The sequence below is a fragment of the Monodelphis domestica genome, chromosome 4, assembly GCF_027887165.1.
Source record: "Monodelphis domestica isolate mMonDom1 chromosome 4, mMonDom1.pri, whole genome shotgun sequence".
NCBI classification, from domain to species: domain Eukaryota; kingdom Metazoa; phylum Chordata; class Mammalia; order Didelphimorphia; family Didelphidae; genus Monodelphis; species Monodelphis domestica.
In genome coordinates, this window is record NC_077230.1 from 367,133,946 (window position 1) to 367,161,923 (window position 27,978).

Sequence of the window (27,978 nt, forward strand, 5' to 3'; positions counted from 1 at the left end):
ATAACATCTATAATGTAGGAGTTGTGAAAATCAAATGAGATAATGTATGCTAAAGCACTATATAAAGGTGTTATTATTAATTCTTAGGTTAGGAAATATGATATCACCTGACTTAAAGCCACATCCCCCTGCCCCCCAGGTGAAAGGGAGGGAAGATGCTAAGTATGATTTGAGATTAGAGTAAGGTGCCTTTGGTCCACACGGATTACATTTCATCAGCCTCCCGGCTTTCATCAGGATTCTCTAACAGTGTTTACCATTCTGAACCCAGTAGCTTATTTACCTCTCTTGCTGATGGAGGGATAGCCCATCACAGTGCTGTTAGAACAAAAATTAGCTTGTGGCCAGAAGTACAATTGACTGCTTTTCCTAGACTCTCCCAAACAAAGTAAGCACTGAGATAAAAAAGGCCCCCGTGCTTAGAACCATACTCTGGGGCCAAAACGACTGATTTTCTTATTGTAAATGGACTTTTGTCTTGACACTGTTAACACTTTCCAGGCTGTGAGAAGGAACCTTTAAACTCTAATTCTTATCGTGGGAGAGAGGAATGTCCTTTTCCCCCTCCTACTACCTCCCGAACACAAGGTCTGGCATTAATTAGCCCAGTCTTCTAGGGGCCATTTTTAGATTTTTGACCTCAAAGGATGTGCTTGAGGTAAGTGAAATACATTCCCTTCCAAAGAATGGCTGCAAAAGGTTCCAGCCCCCCCCCCCCCCCGACCCACCCCTTTCTCCATAAAGAATTTCTTCTTCCTTTGCAGTCTCTTAAAATGTTCCTTTAGTTTAGTATTCCTACTGGTCCAAGCCAAATTGGGTCTATAGCCAGAAATTCAGACACAAACCTTATTTTTAGTGACTGCAGAGGTCCCTGGAGTGTAGAAAGGCTTACCTGGCTCTTTTCAGCCAACGGTGGAGGGAGGAATCTGCAGAAATGAGATCATGGGGCAATGATGATCCTGGACAAAACCTTCTTTGCCCGGGACCTCACTGGCTCCTCTAGATGCCCTCACTTGCAGGCATCGGCTTCTCCATTCTACAGAAGACTCAGTTCCAGAAGGATGAGGTGGCTTGTTTCTCAAAGGCAGGCAGCCCAAGCCAGGGCTTAATGGCTGCTGAATTGAATTGTCCATGGTGGTTGAGCTGGTGTGAGACTCCGAGTTAGAAATCAGACCCAAGATCCAGAAAGGCTGCCTGGCTCTTTTCAAACAAAGGCGGAGAGGAGGAATCTGCAGAAACCAGTACACAGGATAATACCACCTGACATGAATGTACCCCTTCAAGGGTGAGAGCCTGACCTTACCTTACCTGACCTCATTGGCTTCTCACAACTTTTCAGGAAGGTGGGTACCAGATAGGATTATCCTCCAGGTTTTGTTTTGGTCTGGTTTGTGATTTCACTGGTGTAGAAATTCTATTCACAATGACAAATCAACAACCCAATCATAATTTCTTGTGTTAAAGAGTTGCCAGTGGCCCTGAGAGTTTTAAGGGACCTGCCAGGGCTTATGGCCAGTATATATCACGGACAAGAATTGGACACAATTAGCTGGCTGCAGATTTCTGCAGTGTGGATGAGTGTGAGACCTGGAGTCAGGAAGATGAGTTTTCCTGGCTTCAAATCTGTCCTCAGACATTTATTAAGCTTTGGGACCCTCGCCAAGTCACTTTAACCCTGTTTGCCTCAGTTTCCTCATCTGTATAATGATCTGGAGAAGAAAATGGCAAAATCATTCCAGTATCTTTATCAAGAAAACCCCCAGGGAGTAGCTGGGTAGCTCAGTGGATTGAAAACCAGGCCTAGAGATGGGAGGTCCTAGCTTCAATCCTGACCTCAGCTACTTCCTAGCTGTGTGACCCTGGGCAAAGTCACTTGACCCCCATTGTCTAGCCCTTACCACTCTTCTGCCTTGGAGCCAATACACAGTATTAAGTGTTTAATTAAAAAAAAAAAAAGAAAACCCTGAATGGAGTCACAAAGACATGGCTGAAGAACAACCAATGTCCCTCAAACTTGACAGGTCCCCCAAACAGAACTCATTCTCGTGTCCCCCTTGTTTCTTTAAAAAATTTTTTTCTTTTAATCCTTACCTTCCATCTTAGAATTGATACTATTAGTTCCAAGGCAGAAGAGTGTTAAGGGCTAAGCAACTGGGGTTAAGTGTGAGAACTGAGACCAGATTTGAACCCAGGATCCTCTATCTCTAGGCTTGGATCTATCCTGAGTCTCCTAGCTGCCCCTGAACTTCATTATTTCTGTAAAGGGCACAGTCTTCTAGTCACTCAGGTTTGAACCTTATTTCTTCATTTCATTTGCTCCACATATCCAATCAGTTGCCCATATCCTGTTGTTTCTGCCTCCCACTCCCATATCTTTTTGCATCTGCCCCCTCCTCTCCACTCACACAGCTGCCAACCCCTCTAGGTCACATCCTCCTCACACCCCCAGACTATCTTCTGGTTGGTCTCTCAGCCCTCAGCCTCTCTCCATTTCGATCCATCCTCTACACCAGGAGCAAACAGGCATGAAGCACAGGTCTAGCCATGTCACCCTCTGCCTCCTCCCACCCCCCATCCCAGACAATAAATCCCAATGGCCCCCCATCACCTCCAGCATCAAATAAAGACAACTATGTTTGGTATTTAAAGCTCTTTGCCATCTGGGCCTCACCTCCCTTTTCCACTTATCCTCTGTGAGCTTCTTGCTTGCTATTCCTCACATTCCTCTCTTGGTGCTTCTGCACTGCCTCATGCCTGGAACACTGTACTTTCCAACCTGCCTTGGAATTCCCAGTTTCCCTTAGAATTCAGATCAGGCACCTCCTTCAGTAGGAAGATATTTCCCTCCACTGTGTGCTTTGACTAAGTTTATACCTAACGATCTGTACACAGCATTTCCTCCAATAGAATAGAAATTCCCTTTAAGGAAGGATGGATCCCCAGTAGAGTCTGGCGTAGCGAAGCTTAATAGTTATTGATTAGTTGATTCCTGAACCTGAGGCTGGTCCTTCAGATACCAGTCAAGCTATCTCTCATACCCATTTTCGAGATGGGAAAACAGGCCAGGAATAAAGTGCCTTTTTCTCAGAAGAAGCCAAGTGGACAAAGGGAAGGTGCTTAAGGTTTGTTGACCAGAATTGTCCATGGCTACACAGCTAAGAAGGGCCAGGAGGTTAGAACCGGGTGTCTCCTGATACCATCCACCCTAGCTCTGTAGTCCTATTGTACTACACACAGGCTCTCACAGCTTACCTAGCTGCTTGGGGCTTGAAAAACTTCCTGTTTCCAAAATGCCTTCTCCATTCCCTTGGGAGACCAGATCTCACCGGCTCCCAAGTCCCAGGCAAAGCCAGTGTTCTCAGCTCTCTCCCCTCACATGAACTTGGCAAAGCCCTAGGAGTTGGACGGTCCACTGTGGGACCTAGAAAACTGCAAAGAACATGAGCTCCAAGTGCCCCACTGGGAGCCGTGACTCACGAGAGGGGAGCGATAAGGGGAAAGCCCCCAACAATCCCATCCCTATTCACCTCGGGCTGCTCTGATAAAGCAGCAGCTGGATCGAGTGGCAAGGGCAGCCTTGGCTCCGGTTCTCCTCTCCCCCCACCCCCACGGGTCCCAGCACCCTGCTCTGAGTGGAGCCTTAGCCATGGCAACAGGGAGATTCCTATCAATGGCTGCAGGGTGGGAAGAGGAGGCCTGGAGAATCAGGTTTCTAGCACAGGGCTTCACTTCAGGCCTTTCTCAGCCAGAACTGCCTCCGTTGAGTTGTCTGTGGACTTAAAAGGGGCCAGTTTGGGGCAGGCCAATCTCGTCCAGCAGAACAAATGCGCTGCCCAGCTCCTCTGTGAACATTTGCTCTACTTCCTTCCAGGATGCACCAGGATCAGCAACCTTCCATGAAGGAAGGGCCACTGAGCTGATGTGCTAGAGAGCTTGGGTTCTTGTCCTCCTCCCCCCTTCCACTCCCAGCCCTCAATCCTGTGTGACTTAAGGCAAGTCGTGCTGTGCTCCTTCTTCGGCCTTGTTTTGTCCTTGGTAAAATGAGAAGATTGTGGACTGAGCTAAATGACCTCCAAACTCCTCTTTACCCTTTTTTTTGGAGTCCCAAGATCCCTTGGGCAATCTGAGGCCATCCATAGATCCCTTTTCTGAACCATGTTTTAAAAGACAAAAAAATAAAACATATTAAGGTTACAAAGGAAATCAGGTATACCTGAATATGATTTTCACAGTATTAATAATTAAAAACAAGTTCACAGCCTCCAGATCAAGAACTCCTGCTCTAACAGAAGTATCAGGAAGGGAGAGGATTTGTTGCCTGGAAAAAAAAAGTCATACCACTGCCATTAGGCCCTAAATCTATCACCCTCTACACCCAACCCAGTCACCAAGGCTAGGGAAAATTTATATTTTCTTACTGCTTGACAGCTGAAAGCAAAATGGACATCATCCTTTTTCCCCAAACAAGTGGAAAACTCACTTACGTTCAAGAAATAACAATACCAAATTTCATTCAGAATAGGCACTCCCTGCTCTACTCCACCCAACACAGGCTCCTTCAATTGTTGTGGAGGCCTTTCCATAAGCCCTCCAAAGAAGATCTCCCAACATGCTAGAAGGCCCTCCTCTAGTCTTAATAAATATTTCATGGGCACCAATGCAGGACTAAGGATGCCCATCTGTTACTCCTCATTAGTGCTACGCTACTAGCCTTCTCTCCTGAGAAATAACTAGTTATACATTTTAGAAGCTTTAAAACAAAACAAAACAAAAAAACCACACACACGAAAAAAAACACAGGAACACAGCCCTAGAGTGAGATATCTCATGCTGCTCTTTTACTTTACAGATGAAGAAACTGAGGCTCAGAGAGGAAAGAATTTCCCCATGACCCAAATGCCCCGTATGATCCTGGACAAATTGCTCCCTCTCTGGGCCTCAGTTTCTCCATCCATAAAAGAAAGGGATTAGGAGCCTCTAAGGTATCCACGACCCTACATACATCTTTTTATCGCTATTAGGATACAGACCCTATGACCATTGCTACCCTCCTATGGAACAGCTGTATGATAAGCACTGGCATAGTTCCTGCCTCAACAAGAACTTTGTAAGCTAATGAAATGGGACCTGAGACATCGAATAGGCCAGTCTTCCATGCATTTTCTCACCTGACTGGTTCTCCCCACCCTGCACTGGGTTCTTGGAGGGAGCATGCATGACTTTGTTTGAGAAATCTTTTATTAAATGTTGACGATGGTTCAGGGTTAGAGGTATGGGGAACAGTTCTTAATTGGGAAGTTAATCACAACTAAAGAATCGCAATACAAAAATTCAGGCATATTTGCCTTTGGAAATAAATCAAACCCTTGTAACAGGGGCATGAGTTGGGAGGTTTTTCTTGTACAAAAAACAATTAACAATACTTTGCAAAAGTCATACAAAAATACAGTATAGAAACCAGTCTCCCCAACCCAACACCCAACAGCAGCTTCTGGTATAAACCCAAACCCAAGCAACCCAACCCATCCTGACCCATCCCAAACCATCTCAGACAATAAAGAAGTCAGCAACCTTGGTCCCACAGGCCACAGAATGACCTGTGGAAGTCGTGTCATTCAGGATGGGCCCCTCATTCTCAGGGAAGGCCCACTAGATATCAAAAGGGCTTTGACCCTTTTGCCTGGCAGGTCTCTGGGGCCCAGGGTCACCATCTGCTTAAAAGAACTTTGGAAGCAGATAGCAAAGCTTCCTACTCACACCCAGAGTCGGTGCCCGTCAGAACCACACTGTTTGCTCTTCGAGGGGGCTAGTAAAAGCACCAGAGGGTCAAGCTGTCAAGTGGCTATTGGAGGCTAACATACTGATCCCTCCCACTCCCCAATCAGGTGGCTCCTGGAGTTAAAATCCTAGGATCTTTGAGGAGGGAGAGCTCTTAGAGGTCATCTGGTTCGACCCTCTGCCCAATGGATGGATGGCTGCTCTCTATAAACAACATCCTCAATAGGTGGTCACCAGCACAGAAGAGTAGGCAGTACGAGGCTCTGGGGAATCAAGAGGTCCTGGGACTAAATGCCTGGCTTGGACTCTTGGACCTGGGGCAAGTCACAGCCTCCCTGGGGGTTTATATTCCTCACCTGTAAAAGGAAAAGATTGTACTAAAGGCCCTTCTAGCTCTAAAACCCTATGATCTCATAGCCTGGCATGAGTTACACTCAAGCTCATCCCTAGGATTAGTGTTGCACCAGAACTGGATGTGGTATGCCCAGACGGGGCATGAGCTCACGTGATAAAGCAACAAGACTTTCATCTTGTTCTGGGACCCTCCCCTGGCCTCAACGTCTCTATCTAGAGCTCTGGAACGAAAGCCAGACTCCCTGATGGCCAGGCCAACCAGCTGAGCCCTTGAGCTCTCTAAGGAGAGTCCAAGGAAGAGTTTGAATCCTACCAGGCAGAAGACAAAGGACAGCCATAGGAGCCATCGATGCTGTGGGAAAGAGAGGCATTCACAACTAGGACAGCTCTTCAGAACCTACCACTAATTCTAGGGCTTCGGACAGAAGCAAGAAAGAAGGCAGAATCATTTTTCTAACTCCAACCGTCCCCGTGACCAGGTACCTCCCCCCCTCACTCCCCACCAGCCACCTCCACTCAGGATCTGAGGAGTGGGGCAGGTCCTGTTCCCAGAACTAGGACCTTGCTGCTAAGACCAACTTAAATGGGACCTGAGGAGTGCCCCCTGGTCACTAGGACTATGGGGGACCCATCCAAAGGATCCCACCACCTCGAAGCTCCAATCCACCCACCAGAAGCCTCTAGTGAAGGAAAACCAGAGGCAGAGTTCTGGCCATTAAAGGAATCTCTTTCTTCTTCTTCTGTTCCATCTATGACTCTTTGCAAGTTTGTAGCATCATCCAAAGGTTTCCAAGCCCTGTGCTACTGTAAAGCGTTTTGCAGAGAGGTAAGGGGTCTCTGTAGCGAGTGAGTCTCCAGGCTCCTCTCCAGTGGAAACAGCTCATGTATCCACCGGAAAAAGTATCTTTCGTGGAGTCTCAAAGCCCAGCTGTCCTCAGCTAACCCCGCAGGGAGAGCCCCAGCAGGAGCATCCCTTGCCACGATCGAGCTCCGCGGTGTGTGATTGCAGTGAGGGCGACACCACCTGTCGCTCAGCATCTGCTGCGCCTCGCCTTTCTCCCAGAGCTGCACCCTCCCTCAGGCAGTGGCCATGCCGGACACAGAGACTGCCCCCCCCAATGAGGCAGAGGAGCTGGGGAGCAAAGGGGGAGGGGGGAGGCGGCATGCTAAGACAGTCATCCGAGGATGCAAGCCATTCGTGTGTGTATGTGTGAGCTCGCGTGCGTGTGTGCGTGCGCCCGGCCGCAGTGCTTTCTGGGATCAACAGTCCTGTTTAGTCCCAGGGGACCCAAAATGTGCAAATTACCAAGGGGGAGGGGAAAAAAAGTAGAAGCCCGCCTTCCACAAAGAGAGCCCCGTCTCTGGTCTTTTTGGTAGGTTAGTGGCCCGTGAGCTGAGCGAGTCTCTTCTGTAGCTGCTGCTGCCGTGCTCTGAGGTGCCTCTTCTCCAAGGCCATGGTCTTCTCGGCACTCACCAACGTCTGCAGGTACTCCAGTGCCTTGCTGAGGATGACCACCTTGGGGGTCTTGGTGCAGCTGCCCAGGGCGGGCACCTGGTCCCGGAGAGCCAGGAAGCGCGAGCGGAGGTCATTCCGCCTCTTCCGTTCCAAGAAGTTGTGGTTTTTCCTCTTGGTCACATCCTCGGTGTCGGAAGAGGCCGGCCTGGGCTGGCTAGGGCCCAGATCGGAGGATGGGGGGCTGGCAGGCCCCGGGGGACCCACGAGCTCCTCAACTTCTTGCTCTTCCTCTTCTTCCTCCTCCTCTTCTTCCTCCCCTTCCTCCTCTTTGGCCTCTTTCTCGGGAGTCCCCTCCTGAGGACAGTTGTCTGGGGGGAAGCGGGCGGCGTAGTTATGCTGCTGTTGGTGGATGGAGATGTGGAAATGTTTCATGCATGGGTCCAGGGGGTCGGCTCGAACTGTGATGGTGACTGGTTTCCGGACACTGAGGGACTGTCTCCTCTCCACTGTCACCACGTCGATCTCTTCACCCTCTGTCCAAGGAGAGAGAAGTAAAGAAAATGACTAAAACATATGGGGTGGTACAGGGTTCTGGGTACCAGTTGAGGATACAAGGACAAAGAGGAAAACTCCAGTCTTTGTCTACGAGTTCAGTGTGGGATGGCTGGGTGGCTCAGTGGATGGAGAGCCAGGCCTACAGACGGAAAGTTCTGGGCTCAAATTTGACCTCAAACACTTCTGAGCTGTGTGACCCTGGGCAAGTCATTTAACCCCTATTATCATTTACCCTTACCACTCTTCTGCCTTAGAATCCACATAGTATTATTTTTAAAATTAGTTAAAAAAAAAAGAAAAAGAATTCATAGTCAAGTGTCAGAACATATACGCCAAATTAGTTAGACGGGGGCATCTATGGCTCAGTCGATTGCAAGCCAAGCCTAGAGACAGAAGGTCCTGGGTTCAAATGTGGCCTCAGATATTTCTTAGCTGTGTGATCTTGGGCAAGTCACGTAACCCCCATTGCCTAGCCCTTATCCCAAGTAAAGACTCTAAGATGCAAAATAAGGATAAAAAACAAACAAAAACTAGTTAGAGAATGCTAAATATATAGGATCAGGGATAGGGACCTAGAAAGGCCCTTAGGTCACCAATTAAACTCCTTCATTTGACAGATAAGGAAAATGAGATTTAGAGAATATTCTGTGGTAGGCACAGTAGAAGGAAGGAATGCATCTGGAGTCTAGAATCTTAGGTCCAAATCCAATCTCATGCTTATTCTACTGTGCAGGATTTACCATTGCCCAAGGTCTCAGTTTCCCTCTTTGTTAAATGAAGGGTTTGGACTAGATGGTTATGGAGGTCCCTTCCAGCCTTGGCCCTGTGACTCCAGACCCAGTCCTCTTGGCAAGACACCAGGCTGATTCAGGGTAAACTGGAAAGTACTTTAGAGAGAACCAGGTCCAAACAGGGAAATGGCACCAAGGACCATGCCCAAGATTACCCTAATAGGGTCTGTAAATGCCATCATTATCAGAATGAGAATTTAATTGTAGGTTCTCTGTTTCAAAATTCAATCCATAGTCTAGAAAGAACCAGCCAGCCTGGCATGGCTGAGAAGAAAGCTGCCCAATCCCCCAGAGCCCAGCTTTGAATCCTGACTCTAGCTAGCACCCACTAGCTATGAGGTAGTATGGCCTAATGGAAGCAGCCCTGGATCCACACACACCTCAGGTCTGGCACTTACTATCTTCAAAGGACCCAGCAAGTATTAAGTGCCTACTACATACCAGGGGGTGAGGATACAAAGACCAAAAGAAAGTATCTATCCTCAAGCCACAATTTCTTTCATTCATTCATTCAAAACAATACCTTCATCTGAGAATCAATACTGGGTATTGGCTCCAAGGCAGAAGAGTGGCAAAGGCTAGGCAATGGGATTAAGTCACTTGCCCAAGGTCATACAGCTAGGAAGTGTCTTGAGGCCAAATTTGAACCCAGGACCTCCTAAATCTAAGGCTTGGCAGCTGCTTATCCATCATGCTACCCAGCTGCCCTCCTACCCCCATTTTATAGAGAAGGAACCCAGGTCCACAGAAGTAAAATGACTTCCCCAGATGGAGTCCAATAATAACTATTCAGGAAGCAAGGCTTGATCCCAGCTGGTCCCGATTGTCTGTAAAGTCCCTTGATCCTTAAGAACTTGGTCAAGTCATTTTCTCAGCTCCCAGTTTTTTCATCCAAAAATTGGGGTATTAATACTAATGCTCATTAATGCATTTTTCAGGGCTTTTAGAAGGAAGTGCTTCATAAAGTGCTATAGAAGTTGCTTTTATTAAAGGGAGGAATTATTGATAACATCATGGCACAACAGAAATAAATCTAGATTCAGATCCCTGTCAGTCCTGTACTAGCTATGTAATCCAGATTCCAAAAAACTTCAGTTTCCCCATCTGTAAAATGGCTTTCGTTGCCACACCTGCAAATAGACGGTAAAGATCTCTTTCTGTGAGTCTAGAAGGTCACATAGATTTAGGTGACCAGGGAAAGAACCCAGAGAGGGCATTTTCAACAATCTTGGCTTTTGTTGATTGATAGGGGGCAGCTGAGTGGCTCAGTGGATTGAGAGGCAGACCCAGAGATGGGAGGTCCTGGGTTCAAATCTTGCTTCAGACACTTCCTGGCTGTGTGACCCTGGGCAAATCACTTAACCCCCCCCCACTTGTCTAGCCCTTACTTTGGAACCAATACACAATATTGATTCTAAGACAGAAGGTAAGGGTTAAAACACACACACACACACACACACACACACACACACACACACACACACACACACACACACACACACACAATCTTGACACGTGGCTACCCCAGAACCCCCTGCTTTGGTACCAGGCTCTGGGGACTAAGAGCTAAGAGGCAGAAAAATGATGTCACTTCCCAAGCTAGCCATCAACAGCCCCCAGCGGCCCCGGGATCTGAAAGCCAGCTGATTTGCTCCCCACAAAGTGGTGGAAGAAGGAAAATATTCTCCAATTTCCTTTTGCTCAGCAAGGTTTAGATAAGAACAAAAGAGTCCCCAGCCTAGCCAGGCTCTCCCCTCCCCCAGGGAAGAGGATTGGGCGCCCCACTAGCCTGGGACAAAGTTGAGCTATAAAGATTTTCCCTGGTCGGACTCTTTCATGCGCAATCAGAATTGTAAATGAGGGGTCTAGGGGCCGAGCAGGGGCCTTTGTTCCTGCCTAGCACAGCCCGCACCCAGGCCATTGTTACTTTTCACAAGTTATAAATCCTATTATCCCCCCACCTCACCATTCGGCCGTCCCATTCAGCGGAAGACTTACAGAGACAGACAGAGGGGCTGCAACGTGCCCGGCTCCCCCTGGGGGAGGGAAGGGGCGGTCTTTAAGAACATTTCACCCTTGGGCTCAATGGGCTTCAGGAACATTCATCACCCACAGGTGATCCCTCCCCCATTCGCTTCCAAATAGGAGCCAAATAAGGGGTCTGCCAGGTTTGGGAGGACTTGTTGGGCTACAGGTTTCGCAATGAAAAGGGAAGGATTGGGGAACTGGACAGATGGGCCACTAGAAACATCCGGGGCTCTCTGTGAGGGTCTGTCAGCTGGCAGACAGCCCCACTGGAAGGGGCTCATGGCGTAGGGAGCAAGAGAAAGTACGAGTTAGGAGAACAGTGTTCAAGCACTGCCCCATACTCGTCATCTAGCTGTGCAGCGCCTACATGAATGTGTTTCGGATGCCCCATCCATCTGGGATCCTTTCTTCCACTCGGGGTTCCCAGGTCCTAAGGAGGAGAGCAGGGCCAAGCCTTGTCATCCTCCTTGTCCAAGGGAGCAAGGAGCAGAGGTGTTCTTGGGACCCAGGCTTCCTCTGCTCCCCAGTTCCAGAACCCCCGAGCTCCTGACACGGCCTTGCTTCCTTCTAAGCACTTTGCAACCGTTTGGGAGTTAATATCAGTGTTGTGTAAATCGTTGGGGTAAGGCAAGGCTCCTAGGAGTGGTACCTGACTCACTCGCTTCCTGGGAAGGTCACTCCTCCAAATTCTTCTGAAGCCAGAGGGAGGCTCCCAGAGGTAGAGTGGGGAGAGCAGGGAAATCTGGCGGCTCAGCTTAGCTCTCCCACACACATTTCTAAATGCACCAAAAGCCAGGGTCTTTTAACTCATTTCCTAGGCTCTTTGCATATCAAGATGTTTAAGCCCCTTTGTGACTCAAACTAGCATTGTGGGAACAATTGCATTATTTCCCCATTAATAAAACTGGCCCATTCAGCTCTTCTTGGCCTAGGTTTGGGATTGGCTAGTTCACGGCTGTTTGGAATGCAGTTCCAGCCAGTCCTCAGCCCCTCATTGGCTGATCTTCGATGTCACTCATTGTTCCCACCCCCCTCATTGTTTGCAATCTGTTGCTTTTTGTTCCCAGGCCATGTGGCCAGTTCCAGAGCCAGGGGCCCTAGAAACAGGTTCAGGTGAAAGGCCGGGTCAGTAAGTAAAGCTCGGAGAAAAGCAACATTACAAAAAAAATAATAAAAAGCCACAGAACACACCCACGAGGGGCCGGTGATTGGTAACCCTCCGGGCCTCAAACCTCCAGCTTTAGAAAAGATTGGGCGAGGAGCAACCTGAGAAAAAAGTGATTCCTTTCATTGTTAAGGTTGAAAAGAGTACATTCAGGGCCCCGGCTTCCAGCAGTCAGGCCAATCTGCCTCCCCAGGGCATTCCAAAAGCAGGGCTGCTGGAGAGAAACCAGCTTTCCCTCTCCAGCCACCACCACTGCAGCCAGCTCAAAGCAGGAAACCTGAGCTTTTAGAGTATAATGCAGTGGCAGGATCCCTGGGCAAAAGAGTTAAAAGACTCAAGTTGGAATTCGGGCGCTGCCATTTATTAAGGTGGCCTTGTTTCCCTCAGTATAAAAAAGCGAGCCCTCGCAGCTAATATTCTTCTCTTTGAGGTCCCTTTAACCCAGAGTAGTTCTGGGCTACTCTGGATGAAAGGCAATACGCCAACCACCCCAGCATAATCTGTCTGGATACCTCATTGTGTGGGAAAAAGGGGGTCTAGGTTGTGTGGCTTGTGGATGAGATTCCCCTTGTTTGCCCTCATGTTCTGGGTCCCCTCCTCAGCTGCCAGGGTTCCTGAGGTGGGGGAGGGGGGCTGGGGGCTGTGGTGGTTCTCCATTCATTTGCAAAGTTAAACATGGGCTATGTTAGTCTGAGTCAGGTCCCTAGCAAAGATCTGTCACTCTCCTAACTTGGAAATGATGATGAACCGGGCAAAGTCTGAACAAGCCTGAAGTGCCACAGGCACCGGTAGGAGCCACTTCATCAGAAGCTAACTCTGCACCCTCCAAGTCCTCAAGGTATTGACAACACTGGGACAAAGAATATTCTGCCATTTCCAAGGAGCAGGCCGATAGGAAGGGGGCTGATTTGGGAATGAAGATCTACACTCCCGACCTGAATTACCCGGGTCCAGTTTGGGTGTGAGTATGGGAGGGCTGAGTGGGGAAGGCTGCACAGATGCTAAGGTTTCATCTTTTTGTTCTCGGGAAAATGATGAACCTACGAAGAGTAAATTCGGCAGATACCTTGCTGGCAGACTACTGAATGGGTCGTAGGCTCTCACTCCCAGGAGCTAGTAGTGTTTTTCAGAGCAGGCAATCAAACGCTTATTAAATTCAACACTGGGCAAGTTTGAGGGGATTCCAAGAAAGCAGGGAGCAAATGCTGGCCCCAAGGGTTCCTTTCCTGCACCCCACTGAGATATTTAGTAGAAAAATTTGGGAGTCAGAGGACCTGGGTTTAATCTCTGCTGTGGGACTTTGGGCAAGGCCCATTCCTTATTAAAAGTTGGGGGTTAGAAGAAGTGACCTCTAAAATACCATGATGCCAAGAAGGACCACAGAACCCCTGGTGGGCAACTCTCTCCCCCCCCTCAGACTCGGTGGGGTCACACCCCGTCCCCAACTCCCAGGAAGAAGCATTTAACTCCCACCCCCTTTTGTTCCTTTGGGACTTGAGTCTATTTACCAACACACCCACGTGTGCGAGAGAGAAGCGGCTAGGGGCTCAGTGCCCCAAGAGGCAAAGTGGAGAGGGGAGCCTTTAGGAGCTGGCCTGGATGGATCCTGCGGAAGCCAGCTGGTCCAGCCTCCTGACTCCCGATAACACTAACACCTGTCTGGGAGGGGTAGGAAGAGGTGACCCGAGAGTTCTCTCTAGCAGCCACCCTAGGGTCTGCCCTATCCCCTCCCTCAGAAGGGTCCAGGCAGGCAGTCCTTACCGGAATCGCTTTGACTCTCCGAGCCCGAGAAAGCCTGAGGCTTGGGTTCGCCTGGGGCGCAGGGGAACACGGCTGTGGGGTCCACGCCCTCGGTCCCCGGGTGCCCACCGCCTGGGTCTGCCGGGGCCGCTGGCTTGGCTGGATTTCCCTTGGGTGTCGCGGCTGCTACAGCAGCCGCCGAGAGTTTGTCGTTCATCACTTTCTCCAGCCGCTCCCGGGCGGAGAAGCCGCTCCACATGCAGTCACTGCGGATGATGGAGGCGTAGTTTCTGGCCAGCGCCTTGGAGTAGCCCCGGCCCTCCGCCTCGTCCACTCCACAGCCCCCAGGCCACGACTCGGGCTGCCCATTCGCGGTCGACGAGCAACAGGCACCCGAGCTTGAGCCTGAGCCCCATGGGGGAGACATGGGGGGCGAGGGAACCAGCTCGAATTTCTTCCAGATGTCCTCGCTGGGTGCCGTGGAGCGGTAGAAATCTTCCTCGTAGTCACAGTCGTAGAAATAATGTTGGTACGAGTCGAAGTCCATCTCCGCTCCCTGCAGGAAGGGGGATGGGGGCACCGGTGGGCCGGGGGCAGTGGCTCCAGGAAGAAGACCCGTCGCCCCTCCCTCCCAGTCCTCTCCCCGCCGGCCAGCCAGCCTGCCTCACTCCCTCCCCCCTTCCTGCCTTCCCTCTCGGCCTGCCTCCTACCTCCCTCCCCCAGGCGCCGAGTGAATCCCCCAGCCCCAAACTGATAACCCAAGCGCCTCCCCCTCGGGATCCACGCCCCCCCTCGGGGCGGCTGAGCAAAGCCCCCACCTCTAGACTGTCCGGGCGCCTTCCCCCTAGAGCTGACCCCATTCCTCCCTCGGGCAGCAGAGTCCCGAGGCATGGTAGGGCAGGGCAGGGCAGGGCTCTGGGGCCACTCCCCCCTCGCGGAGCCCGCAGTCTGAGCCAAGGGCCGCGGGGAGCAGGAGGGTGTAAATGAGGAAGGGAGAGTTAAAAGCAAACTTTCCCAGGCTCGGCCAAAGTCGAGCTACTTTGGGGCGAGGGGGTGCTGGGGGGGGTGGTCGGTGCCTAGGTCCCAGGAGTGCCCCCTAAGCCCCCGGCCTTCTAAGGATGACCAGCCCGAGGTCTCACCTGGCTCCGACGGCCCCACACCTGGAGGGAGCCGGCTCCCCCGCGTGCTCCGGGCCGCCTGCACACATGCACCCCCCACGCGCACACACACATGCACACACACACGCACACACTCACGGGCGTGCGCGCGCGCGGACACACACAAACACACACACTCCCTCCCTCCCTCCCTCCCACACCGACGGAGCTCCGGGGATCAAAGCCGGGAGCCGGGAGCCGGACGTATTGTTCCCAAGCCGCCTTATATCCAGCCCTGCGCGGCCCCAGCCACCCCAACCAGGAGGCGCCGATTTGCATAGTGGGCGGGGGCCGAACCCCCTCTCCCTCCCCTTCCAGCTCCCCGCCCCAGTCTGAGCCCGGAGCCCCTCCCCTTTGCTCGGCTTCCCCCCGCCTGCCCCCGGCGGATGGGCTGCGGTCCCCCCCGCCGCCCCCTCCCCTTCCTTGCTGCGGCCCCGCAAAGATGGGCCGACCTGGGCGGCGGCGGCGGTTCCCGCCTCCCGGAAGGGCATGGGACAGGTTTGGCGAGCTCGGGAGTCCTGCGCCCCCGCCCCCACCCGCCGCCGGGGAAGCCCCGCAGCCCGGGAAGCCGGAGCGGGAGCCGGAGCGGGGGCGGGGGCGGAGATCCCGCAGAGCGGACCGCGCGCTGGGACAACCTGGCGCCGCAGTGGCAGAGGTGACGCAACCTTCCTGCAGACCCGAGGAGGAGAGACCTGGAGCCCCCACCTCCACGCCCACCTCCTCGGCCACCCCCTTCCCCAAACCAGCTTCCCGAGGCACGCCCCCTGCCCCGGGATAGCTTGGCTGTGAGCCCTGCCCCCCCATTCCGCTTCGCTCCCTGGGGGGCTCCTTCCACCCCGGGAAACTCCCTCCTCTGGGGGCCCCCAGCGCCCCAATGCACGCACTGCTCCAGGCCTGGGCTGTTGATGAGTGTCCGGGGAGACCAGGGCGCAGATCCTGCCCGATCCCTTCCCCCAGGGCCGCCCCTGAGGACGAAGACTGGCAGCCTCACTGCCCCCCCTCGACACCCAGCAATGGTCTCTCCCCTCAAACCCCCCAGTATTTACTGCCAGGCAGGGACTAGTCTTTGACCGCAGTCTAGTGCCATCTTGTGGTCAAGGCTTGCCCTGATTATTAGGGTGCGTGAGATCCCCCCCAGCAATCTGCAAGGTAATTTAGAAATCATCGAAACCACCCGCCTTATTTGATAAAAGAGAAATCTCAGCCCATGGATTTATCCCAGGTCACCCTGGCACAGAGAACAGTTGGGGTTCAAACTGAGCTCTTCGGAATCCAGATCCAAGCTCTCTCCAATAAACCCCACTGCTGGCCTGTAGGTGGTGCTTACTCGGCAGACATCACAGACAAAATAGATTTCTTTCTCCCAAAGCTTCGCACTGTAGAGGGAAGGATTTGGGGTGTGTGTGTGGGGAGAGATAAGGAATTCGATTTTAGACATGTGGAGTTTAAGGTATTTTCTGGGACACCCAAATTCGAGTTGTTCAGGAAGCACACGTGTGGAGATATGTAACTGGAGGTCAGCAATAGAGTGATAAATTGAGACTTTGGGAGCTGGTGAGATTGCCAAGTGAACTCTGGAGGGAGAAGAGAAGAGCCACCAAGACAAAGGGTGGGAGGGAGACACCCACTGTTAGATGGGATGACCTGGATGAAGATTCAGGAAAGGAGATGGAGAAGGAGCAGCCAAAAAGATAGGAAAAAAACTGAAGGAGATCCATTTCATGAAAACCTAGAGGGAAGAGATTATCAAGAAGAGTGTAGTCAAGAGTGTCCAAGGCTGGAGGGAGGTCAAGAAGGATGAGAACTGAGCATTTAATTTAATTTGATTGCCATTAGATTTGGCAATTAAGAGATCACTGGGGGGCAGCTAGGTAGCACAAGCCTTAGAGGTAGAAAGACAATTCAGCCTCTGACCCTTCCTAGCTGTGTGACTCAGGGCAAGTCACTTAACCCCAACAGCCTAGCCCTTACTGCTCTTCTTTCGCAGAATTGATACTAAGACAGAAGGTGGGAGCTAAAAGAAAAGAGAGATCTCTAGTAACTTTGAAGAGTCATTTCAGTTGTATGATGAGGTCAGAAGCCACACTGTAGAGTTAAGAAGAAAGTAAGAGGAAAGGAAGTGGAGGGAAAGTCATACCCACCAAAGAGGATGTGTGTGTGTATGTGTGTGTGTGACTAGCAGAGATGGATGGACCAAGTGCAGGTTTTTTTGAAGATGGTAGAGACCCAGGTATGCTTATTAACAGGGAATCACTCAGTAAACAAGTTGAAGATAAGTAAAAGAGTAGGGATGATAGTAGGGGCAATCTGATGGCGAAGAAGGGAAAGAATAGGTTTGCATGTATGTGTAAGAGGGGTTTGCCTTTGCAAAGGGAAGGGCCACCTCACTTCTTCACATGATCAGGGTAAGGAATGAGAGATGGACAGTCAAAGTATTCCACTGATATCAAGGAGAAATCAAGGAAAGTCTCCAGCAAGTTGGGTGTTAAATTTGGGGGAAGATGTTGACTCAGGCTGGAAAGAGAGGAATGAATGAATGAATAAGAAAGCATTTATTTATCTCTTGATATGTGCCAAGCACCATGCTAAGAGCTAGGGATAAAATTACAAAAAGCAAAGACAATCTCTGCCTGTAAAGAGCTTTTATTCCCCTCTTCTTAGCAGTCAGGCCATAGTCCCTACTCCTCTCCAGATACAGAACACTGGGTTCTGCTGGGCTCCCATAGATGAGCTTTCATTTCTTCTTGCCTGGAATTAGTGTCCATCTCACCTCCCTGCCCACTCTTCTTGATGTGTCTCCAATTAGTTCCTTGAGAGTAAGAACAGTCTTCCTTACTTGTATTAAATGCCCTATGGATGCATGGGGGGGGGGGGGGGGGGACCATGTAGCCAGAGAGGACTTTGGTATGGAAAGTTACAGAGAGAGTGAGTGGGGTTTTAGGGTTGGAGACTGATAACATTATGAACCTGTATAGCCTTTTATCTACTCTATATACTTAAAAAAAAAAAGGAAAAACAGAACAACCTTTCCTTCTGGCTTGGTATCAGTTCTAAAGACAGAAGAGTGGTAAGGGCTAGGTAATCGGGATTAAGTGACTTGCCCAGGATCACAGATAGAAAGTGTCTGAGGTCAAATTTGAATCCAGGACCTCCTGTTTCCAAGCCTGATCTTCTATCTGCTGTGCTACCCAACTTCCCCTCTGTATATACTCTTAAATATACCTTCTTGTCTTCCCAAAAGAGTCTAGTCTCTTTAGGAATAGGTACTGTTTTCCCTTTCTCTAGTATTTAGCAAAGTTTTTGGCACATAGTACTTTAAAAAAATGCATATTGAATAACAAACGGATCCCATCCATAAACCATAGCCGAGAAAGTTTAACCATAGTTCATTTTCAGACCTGGGAGTGGGGTGGGTCCAGAGGAGGAGGAAATGGTTCCTGGACTCTGGGGTAGGCTGAGAGATGGGAGGTTAGCAGGCTGTGGTGGAAGTATCCGGGGATGTGAGTTCATGGGAGGGAAACATCACTTCCTCCATTCAGCTGAATGCAACAGACATGAAGCACTTTCCCAGGGCAAGTTTCTAGGCCCCTTTTGGGGATGAAAACAGGAAATAAAACCATGTACATAGAGTGCTTTAAAAATTGGGAAAGGGCTTTCCATGCATTATATTATTTGATCCTGACATCAATCCTATTAGCACTGATTTCAGTGATGTTAGCACTGCACCTATACTCCCCCACCTTTATGGACGGAGAAACTGAGGCTCAGATTTGTGCCCAAACAAGCGTGCATTGTATCTGATCCAGCACGCAAACCCAGGTCACTCCTGACTCCCAAGACCATTCCTCTTCTCATTGTACTCTGTTTGCCCTGAGTCTGCTCATGTGGACCTTCCAAACTAACCTTCTAACCCCATGCCAAGAATCCACTCTCTCCTTACCTCCCACTCCTCCTGACCTCTTCCTTTAAGATTCAACTCTAGGGGCAGCTAGATAGCAAAGAGGTTAAAGTACCAAGTCTGGAGTTGGGAGGACTTGAGGTCAAATCTGGCCTCAGACACTTAACCCCAATTGCCTGATCCTTGTCACTCTTCTGTCTTAGAATAGATATTTGATATAGATTCTAAAACAGAAGGTAAGGGTTAAAAATATGCAACCCAGGCATCATTCTTGATCAATCAGTTGACATTTATTAAGCACCTGCTGTGTGAAGTTTATCCTGATTCCTCTTAGGTATTTACTCTTTTTTTTTAAAGCTCTTTAATGCTACATGAAAATATAAAAACCTCTCTGTTTCCCCCCTTCCTAGTGCACCCCCCCCAAACTCTATATTATTTTGTACTTGTTTTATAGGTAATGTATATATAAATATAATGTTAATATTGTATATATTTATTTTGTGGTCATGTTATACTAATGTAATATATTTGTTTTTAATATATTTAATATATACTAACATAATTTTATATATTATATGTCAAATATATATTTATATATACTGATGTCTATATGTATCTACATACTTGCCTACATACCCACACATATAAAAAACATGATAGACTCTGACCCCATTCTCTCAGGATCTGTTATATTTGGGGTCCTACCCACATTCTCAGATACTCTGGAGAGTTGGAGAGTTTCTCTTCTTTGCCAGTGTCTCAAGCCCCAACCAGTGCTGTTTTTCCTATTTTAAGGGCCGGGTGATGAGCCCTGCAGTTGCATTAGATTAGTTTTCACAAAGTAATATTTACTTAAAATTTAAAGCAAGAATAAACACTCAATCATTTCCCCTAACATCTCAAAAGATTATCCATATTCTTTGCATCTTATTGCCTAACATATAGGTACAATACATTTTTATAGATCACTTCTTGATTAATGAATTGAGTTAACAGAATAGTCCAGTTTGGCTGAAATTGATATCATGTGGAAAAGAGTAGCATGAGAGAAAGTTTGCCGGGTAGCTCATAACTAGATGAAATAGATGCTTTGAATGAAGGTGGGTACAGTTTTAATAGCCCAGCAAGATCAGAAGAAGGTCCTTAACCAACTTCAGAGAATTGTTGATCCTGGCCATTGGAAGAAGGGGACTAACACTATGGAGAAAGAATCCAACTTAACCCAAGGGTTCTTAACTTTTTGGGGAGTCCTACACCCCTTTGATGTCTGGTGGAGCCTGTGAACTCATTCTGAGTATATTGCCTTTAAACACACAAAAGAAAACATATATGATTACAAAGAAAGCCAGTTATATTGGAATAAAGTTATCAAAATATTAAAAAACAATAAATCAACACCTGACAAATTTGTCTCATTTGTCTGTTTTTTCTCAACTTTACTTTCTGTCTTAGAATCAATACTAAAAGTATCAGTTCCAAGGCAGAAGAATGGTAAAGACTAGGATGTTTCTGAGATCAGATTTGATTCCGGCACCTGTCATGTCTAGGTCTGGCTCTAAATCTACTGAGCCACCTAGCCTCTCCTTTTACCTTAACTTCACGATTGCAAAGGCCAACCTATTCTTCCTGTCTCAATTCTCTTACCGTTCATCCATCTTCTACAATCTCTCTCTCTCTCTCTCTCTCTCTCTCTCTCTCTCTCTCTCTCTCTCTCTCTCTCTCTCTCTCTCTCTCTTTCTCTCTCTCTCTCTCTCTCTCTCTCTCTTTTTCTCTCTCTCTCTCTCCTCTCTCTCTCCTTCTCTCTCTCTCTCCTTCTCTCTCTCTCTCTCTCTCTCCTTCTCTCTCTCTCCCCCCTCTCTCATTCTCTCTCTCTCTCTCTCTCTCTCTCTCTCTCTCTCTCTCTCTCTCTCTCTCTCTCTCTCTTTCTCTCCCTTCCCCCCTTTCTCTCTTCCCATCCCTCTCTCTCTGTCTCTCTCTGACTCAGACTCTGTCATTCTCTCTTTCTTTGTCTCTTGTCTCTGACTGTCTCTCTGTCTCTCACTGGCTCTGCTTCTCTGTGTTTCTCTCTGTGTGTGTATCTATCCATTGTACCAACTAGCTGACCCAAAGCACAAATCTGACCATATTCCTCCTTCCCCAACCCCTTAGCTCCCTCTTGCCTCCAGGATCAGATCGAAAATGCCGTGTTGGGCATTTAAAGCCATTCACAATCTGAGGCAATCTTTGTAGTTTTCTTATATTTACTCCATATACTCTTTAACCCAGCTATACTGACTTATTTTCTATTTCTCACTCCATCTCCTGATGCTTTATGTTTGTATTGGCTGTCCCTCATGCCTGGAATACTTTTCTTCCTTATTCCTAACTCCTACCATTTCTGAGTTCCTTTAAGACTCAGCTCAGTTCCCATCTTCTGCTGGAAGACTGCTTCTGCTTCTCTCATTACCAGCATCTCCCTTTTAAGATTACCTTCCATTTATACTTTATATATCTTGTATGTACACAGTGATTTGCATGTTGTCTCCACTGTTATAATGTGAGCCCCTCAGGAGCAATTAGGTGGCACAGTGGATAGTGTGCCAGTCCTGAAGTTAGGAGGTCCTGGGTTCAAATCTGACATCAGACTCTTCAAAGCTGTGTGACCGTGGGTAAGCCATTTAACCCCAATTGCCTACCCTTCCTGCTCTTCTGTCTTATAATTGATACTAAGACAAATGGTAAAGGTTTTAAGAAAAGAGAACATGATGAGCTCCTTGGGTGGTGTTTCATTCAATAAACATTTATTAAGTATCTATGTTAGGGGTAACTAAGTGGCTTGGTGGATTGAGGCCAAGAGACAGTCCTGGGTTCAAATTTGATCTCAACTTTTCCTAATTGTGTGACCCTGGGCAAGTTACTTACCCACTGTAACCGAATCCTTACCTCTCTTCTGTCTTGGAATCATTCCAAGACAGAAGGTAAGAGTTTAAAAAAAAAAAGAAAGAAAACATCTATGTTTCAGGCTAAGCCCCAGGGCTACAAAGAAAGGCAAAAGATAGTGCTTGCTCTCTCAAGAAACTTACTGTTTTGGGGGTAGCTGGGTGGCTCAGTGGATTGAGAGCCAGGCCTAGAGGTGGGAGGTCCTAGGTTCAAATCTAGCCTCAGACACTTCCCAGCTGCGTGACCCTGGGCAAGTCATTTGACCCCCATTGCCTAGCCCAGTACACAGTATTGACTCCAAGACAGAAGGTAAGGGTTTAAAAAAAAAAAGCTTACTGTTTGGAGGAGATGCCATGAAAACAGCTATGTACAGATAGGCTATCTAGCAGGATAAATTGGATATGATCAGTAAAGGGAAGGCACTAGCATTAAGGAAGACTAGGAAGGTTTTAGCTGGGACTTGAAGGGATCCAAGGAAGTAGGAAGGTGGGCGTGAGGAGGGAGAGAATTCCAAGCATGGTGGAGCACCAGTGAAAGGACTTGAAGTCAAGATGAAGTGTCTTGTTCAAAATATAGCAAAGGCTAGTGTTGCTGGATTGCAAAGTAAGAAGGGGTGAGTAAAGTATAAGATGACTGGAAAAGTAGTGAGAGAGCAGGTTATGAAGGACTCTGGAGGCCAAGCACAGGATTTTAACATTGTTTCTGCCCTTTTTTTTAGTAACCCAAGCATTTAACCCAATGTTGTACAAGTAAGGGTTTAATAAATGTTTGTTAACATAGAGAGGGCAGCATTTGGGGAAGAAATCAGCTTCTTGCCTCTTCGTGAGGAGGAGGAGGGAATTTCCTTTCCTTTTCCCTATGTCCTCATTGTCCACTTGCCCAGAAAGAGACATCCCATTCAGAAATTGGAAAGTAATATTGAGGTTTGAAAGTCCAGTGGAGACCTCCAGAGGGAGAATGGTTGGAGATGGAAGCTTATGGTTTATCACTTGTTTATTTGGCCAAATGTTTGAGGGTTTTGGTTTTATAAGATCAGTCACTTACTTCATATATATAATATGGAAATATGTTTTGTGAGATAATACATGCATAACCCAGATTGAATTGCTTGTCAGCTCCTGGAGTGGAGAGGGAAGAAACTTCAGAAAACTCATGGGGAAATTTGTTATTAGAATAAAAATTTTAAAAATCTCAGTGGAGAGAACACAATAAAGCAGACAAACATACAGAGAAACTGTCCTTCAGGGTTGAAGGCAGTTTCACAGAGCATAACTCCTGGCAGCAGAGAAAAGAGCTGCCTTTGGACTCAAGATAGGGCTAGCCTTGGCAATCGAAAGTTAAGCTCTGGTGCAGCCAGCTAGGTGGCTCAGCAGATTGAGACCTGTGCCTAGAGACTAGAGGTTCTGGATTCAAATCTAATCTCAGACACATCCTAGCTGTGTGACCCCGGGCAAGTCACTTAATTGCTATTTCCTAACCTTTATAGATCTTCTGCCTTGGAATCAATGTACAGTAGATGGAAAGTAAGGGTAAAAAAAAATTTTTTTTAATTGAGCTTTTGGAAAACTTCACTAGGAGTGAAAAAAAACCTCTGAGATCCAGAAGTACCAGAGGAGCAATAAATTTTGTCCTTATATAGTATGCCTCACTACTATTATATAATATTTTGACTATTGTTTTTAATTCCATTTTAGTAAATGCTTTTGCCAAGAGCTAATTGTGTCTATTGGCTGATTGTTAAGGGAAAGCATACTGGTGGAGACTCATGAGTTATAGATCAGTGGTGTCAAGTTCAAATAGAAACAGGGGCCATTAAAGATAAAGATCCTTGTGGGCCACATATTGACTTAGCCAACCCCTTATGCACATTATGTATGTTTTATTATATTTTTGCTTTGTTATTCTCTAATTACATTTTAATCTGGTTCAGATGTACCACATGCCAAACGCTTGACACCTCTAGTCTCTAGAGCAAGGATCAGAAAACTTTTTCTGTAGAGAATTTTTTTTTCTCTTTTTCTGTAGTAAATACTTAAAATTTTATGGGTCAACAGGCAAAATCAAGGATATTCTGAAGGTGCTTGTATAACAACAAAAAAGTCTACTAATCTTCAATTCATAAATTTAATATATAATGATAATATATACATATATTATAACAGATCTACTAATGGGAAGAATGGAATTGGCGGGGGAGGGGACAGAATTTCATTTATTTTGGGTCCAAAGTTGTATACCTTATCATCAAAACTGATCGCAAACGTTCTGATAATACACGTATAAACCAAACTGAATTGCTTGCCAGCTCCAGGAGGGGGAGGGAGGGAGGGAGGGAGGAGGGAGACAATTTGGATCACATGACTTCATAAAATTTACGTGGAAATTTATTACATGTAATTGGTAAAAACAAAATAAAATAAACCATTTTAAACATTGACTGCAAATGTTCATCTCTTTTGTAATATGATTTCACATATTTCTCCTTTGAAAATGTCTTTTCATGCTGATAAGTACTCCCAAATACTGTTACCAGTCCATGAGCATATGATTTTAATTGAGTATATTCATTACTTAGAAGGCATTTGTAGAATTCTTGATGTTTGCCTTTTTTTGCACATGAATCACTTCCAATTGAAGGTGATGTGGAAGATCCTTAACTTCACAGTTAAAGGGATTTTGAAATATTGAAATTTCTTTTCCATTTGCATCAAGGCCTGAAAAATGTTGCTGAAACTATAATCTGAGATCGGAAAAGGCTTTCTCTGCAAATTTGTGTAAAAATGGAGATCTTGCTTCTTGCTTTTACTTCTGGCAGCACAGGGAGAATACAGCCGATTTGACATTACTTGTGATTCCAACATTAACTGTCAAATTGACATTACCACAAGTTTTGCATCAAAGTGCTGTTTTGCCTTAGAATTATAATTTAATAAAAAAAAATCAGTTCTGGGGCAGCTGGGTGGCTCAGTGGATTGAGAACCAGGCCTAGAGATGAGAGGTCCTGAATTCAGATGTAGCCTCAGATACTCCCTAGCCAGGTGATCCTAGGCAAGTCACTTAACCTCAGTTTCCTAGCTCTTACTTGCTCCTTTGCCTTGGAACCTATACTTAGTATCTACTGTAAGATAGAATGTAAGGGGTTTTATTTAAAAAGAAAAGAAACATGATCAATTCTTGGGGGCAGCTGGGTAGCTCAGTGGATTGAGAGCCAGGCCTAGAGATGGGAGGTCCTAGGTTCAAATCTGGCTTCAGACACTTCCTAGCTGGGTGACCCTGGGCAAGTCACTTGACCCCCATTGCCTAGCCTTTACCACTCTTCTGCCTTGGAGCCAATACACAGTATTGATTCTAAGGGTTTAAAAAAAAACGAAAAAAAAAACATTATCAATTCTGAAGCAAAAGTTAATTTCCAAAGTCATTCAGTGTTTAAAAATATTGGTTGAGAGCGGTTCTTCTACTTGAGAAAAAAATTTCAGTTTTGGACCTAAGTTTTAAAAAACCACAATAAAATGTTTTTCTACCTCTTCTTTTCTTTTTGGTTGAACAGCTACATTTTATTTTTAAGATGTTTATTTTTTTATCAAATTTTAAAATGTTTTAATTAATTTTGAGTTACATACTATTTTTTTCCCTCCCTCCCAACCCCACAATAGAGAAGCCAACATTTGATACAGATATAAATGTGGAACTATACAATACAAACTTCCCATTAGCAGTTCTTTCTCTGGAGCTAAATGGTATCTTCTTTTCTAGGAGCTTTCTAGTTGCTTTGAATATTCCTATAACTCAGAATAGCTTAGTTATTCACAGTTACCCTCTGAACAATATTGCTGCTACGGTATACAACATTATCTTGGTTCTGCTTATTTTACTCTATTATTTCATGCAAGTCTTTCCATGTTTTTCTAAAATCAATCTGCTTGGACACTTATGCATTGCTGGTGGAGTTGTGAACTAATTCAACCATTTTGAAGAGCAACTTGGAATTATTACCAAAGAGCTCTAAAACAATACATATCATTTGTATATTCAGGAATACTACTACTAGGTCTCTATCCCAAAGAGTGGGGTGGGGGAATGGAAAAGGACCTACTTGTACAAAAATATTTGTAGCTGCTTTTCATGGTGATAAAGAATTATAAATTAAAGGGATATCCACCAATTGGGGAATGATTGAACAAATTGTGGGATATGACAGCAGTGGAATACTATTGTGCAATAAGGAATGATGAGGGGGCAGCTGGGTAGCACAGTGGATTGAGAACCAGTCCTAGAGACGGGAGGTCCTAGGTTCAAATCTGGCTTCAGCCACTTCCCAGCTGTGTGACCCTGGGCAAGTCACTTGACCCCCATTGCCTAGCCCTTACCACGCTTCTGCCTTGGAGCCAATACACAGTATTGACTCCAAGACGGAAGGTAAGGGTTTTAAAAAAAAAATAAGGAATGATGAACAGATGATTTCAGAAAGAGGTGGAAAGATCTATGTGAACTGATGCAGAGTGAAATAAGCAGAACCAGAAAAACACTGTACACAGTCACAATAATATTGTGGAATAATCACCCAAGATAGACATGGCTACTCTCAGCAATACAATGATCCAGAACCATTTGGAGGGACTTATGACAAAGAATGTTATCCACCTCCAGAGAAAGAACTATGGGAGTAGAAAAGCACATGAAAACACATAATTTATCACGTGTTTATTTGGGTGTATTTTCGGGGTTTGGCTTTATAAGATTACTCACTTACAAAAATGAACAATATGGAAATATGTTTTGCATGATAATACCTGTATGACTCAAATTGAATTGCTTGCCAGCTCTGGGAAGGGAAGGGAAGGACGGAGGGAGACAATCTGGATCATATAACTTCAGAAATCTTATTTGGAAACTTGTTATTACATAGAATTGGTAAAAAATAAAATAAAATAAACCTGCTCATTATTATTTCTTACAACACATTAGTATGTCATCACAATCATACACCACAACTTATTCAGCCATTCCTCAACTGATGGGCATCCTTTAAATTTCTAGTTTTTTACCATCACAAAGAGAGCTGATATATATATATATATTTACATATATATATATATATATGTTTTTCTATATATATAAAACCCTTATTTTCCATCTTAGAATTAGTATTGTGTATTGGTTCCAAGGCAGAAGAACAGTAAGGCAATAGGGTCACAAAGATAGGAAGTGTCTTGGGCCAAATTTGAACCCAGTACCTCTTGTCTTTGAGCCTGGTTTTCAATCCACTGAACCACTTGGCTGCCCCTGCTATCAGCATTTTAGAATATATAGATTCTTTCCCCTTTTCCTTGATTATCTTAAGAAACAAACATAATAGTGATATTGTTGGGTCAACAGTTATATATAGTTTTAGAACTCTTTGGGCATAATTCCAGATTGCTTTTTAAAATGACTGGATCAATTCACTGTTCCACCAATAGTGTCCCCATTTTTCCACATCCTCTCCAACATTTGTTATTTTCCCTTCCTATCATTTTATTTCAATTTCTTTTGCACTCAATTTGCACTTCTCTAATCAATAATGATTTAGAGTGTTTTTCATATAGTTATATATAACTGATATCTTCTTCTAAAACTACTCATATCCTTTGACCATTTATCAATCAAGGAATAACTCATATTCTTATAAATTTAACGGAATTCTCTATATATGACACCTTTATCCAAGAAACTGCTTATAAAAATTAACCCCCGATTTTCTGCTTTCCTTCTAATTTTGGTAATATTGGGGTTTTTTTTGGTACAAAACATTTTTAATTTAATATAGTCAAAATTATCCATTTTATATGTCAAAATGCTCTCTTTCATTTTTCCATAAATTCTTCTCATCCATAAATTTGATAGTATATCATATGTTCTTTTAATTTACTTATATTTACCTTTATGTCTAAGTCATGTATTCATTACAAATGTTTTTTAAAAATTTGGCTCCAATTACATATAACAACAATTAAAAAAATAAACATTATTTTTATTTGGTCAATTTCAAACATTATTCATTGGATACAAAAATCAATTTCTTTTCCTCCCGCCACCCCCCCCCATAGCTGATGTGCAATTCCACTGGTTATTACATGTGTCCTTGATCCAAACCCATT

The 27,978-nt window shown here is 46.3% G+C and overlaps 1 protein-coding gene across 2 annotated transcripts; it reads right to left on the reverse strand.

Moving 5' to 3' along the window:
• Positions 1–5,220: 5,220 nt before the first annotated feature.
• Positions 5,221–15,735, reverse strand: MYCL (MYCL proto-oncogene, bHLH transcription factor). Of its 2 annotated transcripts, none has more exons than XM_007492843.3 (3): positions 15,477–15,735; positions 13,889–14,423; positions 5,221–8,121 (listed from the first exon to the last, which is right to left on the reverse strand). In XM_007492843.3, the coding sequence occupies exons 1-3, from the start codon at positions 15,513–15,515 to the stop codon at positions 7,511–7,513; spliced, it is 1,185 nt and encodes a 394-aa protein (XP_007492905.1). In that variant the 5' UTR covers positions 15,516–15,735; the 3' UTR covers positions 5,221–7,510. The 2 variants fall into 2 exon arrangements, with proteins under 2 accessions (XP_007492905.1, XP_001365477.4); XM_001365440.5 differs by lacking the exon at positions 15,477–15,735 and adding an exon at positions 15,007–15,279.
• Positions 15,736–27,978: the final 12,243 nt, after the last annotated feature.

Excerpts from the sequence above, each read along its gene's own strand:
- MYCL (XM_001365440.5), bottom strand. The coding sequence starts at position 15,099 with ATGTGTGTGTGCGCGTGGGGGGTGCATGTGTGCAGGCGGCCCGGAGCA. Across the intron at positions 14,424-15,006 it reads TGTGGGGCCGTCGGAGCCAG|GGAGCGGAGATGGACTTCGA; the intron begins GTGAGACCTCGG and ends CCCTTCCTGCAG. Across the intron at positions 8,122-13,888 it reads GGAGAGTCAAAGCGATTCCG|AGGGTGAAGAGATCGACGTG; the intron begins GTAAGGACTGCC and ends CTCCTTGGACAG.